General features: G+C 51.9%; 1 protein-coding gene across 1 annotated transcript; it reads left to right on the top strand.

Moving 5' to 3' along the window:
- Window positions 1–286: 286 nt before the first annotated feature.
- FIBRA_09482 (uncharacterized protein) lies at window positions 287–1,186 on the top strand (the record flags this gene model as incomplete). Its single annotated transcript, XM_012321776.1, has 1 exon — window positions 287–1,186. The coding sequence occupies one exon, from the start codon at window positions 287–289 to the stop codon at window positions 1,184–1,186; it is 900 nt and encodes a 299-aa protein (XP_012177166.1).
- Between the last annotated feature and the right edge of the window lie 562 nt (window positions 1,187–1,748).

Genomic DNA, 1,748 nt, shown 5'->3' with positions numbered 1-1,748 from the left:
CTCACCGTCCCCCTCCTCCTTCGGCTCACCATCCGACACCTCGAATGAGAGCACCAGTGGGCATTCAACATAGCCGCTACTGCCCAACGCCCCCTCCAGCCTACAATCACGACCACCCCGGTCATTGCTGCCAACCGTGACAGCAACAATCCTACTCAAGTATACTTTGAGTACATCAGGGAGCGTCAAGAGTAGTATCTGGGGTCTTTCTTTGTCCGTAGTAGTGCCTCCTTTTGTATTCTGGGACCAGTTTTTTCAAGAGCAATTTTCCTTTTGAATTCCCCTCATGCCTGCTGAGCGCAACAACCGCACAAGGAACAACAATGAGACTTCTAATTTGGACCCGTGCTGTCGTCCTTTGGCTCCTAGGCGCAACAATTCTCCAGCGACTGAACCCCAAAGAGCACCAACCCCTTACCCTTCCCACCTCCAAACCCTAGAAGAGCGCTTCACAGCTGGAGTAATAGAGATGCCAGTTCCTAGGCGTCCCATCCTGAGCTTTCCTTCTCAGCAGGAGTCTGATGACTCTTCTCTAGAGTTCCTTGAAGAAGGCGGTTTCCGTTACCCATTTCCCCCTTTCCTACCAAATGTCACTCGACGACCTTTCCTTATCCCAGGACCTCCAGACTCGTCCGGCAGTGACGCCGTAGTTTTACACCAGTTCCCCGGGCCCCTAGAACTTCCCCCGGCATCAGAAGCTACTACTGGATCCTACCACGTTGCCCCCGCACAGGTTTTTCCATCTTCATCGCCTATGAATACATTGTCGTCCCCTAACCCTGACAGTCCCCTCGCTGCATCAACTGATTCACCAAGTATGCCGCCTCTTGCCTCAGACGTCTCGGATAATGGTAGCCTTGATCATGCTCCTAATCTACGACTACTAGCTGATGCCAGTGAATATGTCACGGCCACAGAAGAACACAGCAGCGATCCACAGGAGTTTGTAGTCTACAGTGACAACGTAATCCAACAGCCCTCTAACAACGTCACTCGATCCTGGAGATCTATTCCCTTCAACACCTCCACCCCTATCCAGGATGTCGATCCTCTAGAATGCGTATTCCCTCACTTCCCTGGAGCCTATGCCACCACGGTCACTCGACCTCCTATGGGAGTTCCCATTAATGGAAATCCTGCCTTCGGACTACGCCGCATATTGACGACCCCGGCCAACGTACTTTGAGTTGCTGAACCTGTGGGGAATTGGAATCAATCGGACAAGGAATGGGAGGAGGACACTTGGGAATATCTGCTGACACGGGACGATCACCTCTTGGAAAACCTTTGGGCATCATTACAGGATATCAAAGACCCTGGAGTTGCCAATGAAGTCGATCGCTTCAGAGCCATAGATGCCAAAATCGACTTACTACTGGCAGCACGACAATCAGTAGGGGCCGAACTTATTTGCGCTCAACAGGAAATGGATCAATGTCGCGCTCGTCTCGAAGTGGCCAACCTGGAGGAACGTCTAGAACAACATGAGTTCTCTATTGTCACTCCCCCTTCAGGTGCCATGCCTTGCCGACTGCACTTCTGTACCAAATGCGAAACTGATGGTCACCTTCAGAGTGAGTGCTGGCATTGGGTGTGCTCTTCGTGCGGACTCCTACATCCTCGCTATCCATTCCATAACAACATGGAACCTGGACAGGCACCCTGTCCCACCGAGGAACCTGGATATTTACAAGAGCACCGAGCCCAGTGGAGACTCTGATGACGAATCTAGAGAGGGGGGTAATGTT

This window comes from Fibroporia radiculosa, assembly GCF_000313525.1.
Source record: "Fibroporia radiculosa TFFH 294 genomic supercontigs, scaffold50549, whole genome shotgun sequence".
Classification (NCBI taxonomy): Eukaryota; Fungi; Basidiomycota; class Agaricomycetes; order Polyporales; family Fibroporiaceae; genus Fibroporia; species Fibroporia radiculosa.
This window is presented reverse-complemented; position numbering and strand designations above follow the sequence as displayed.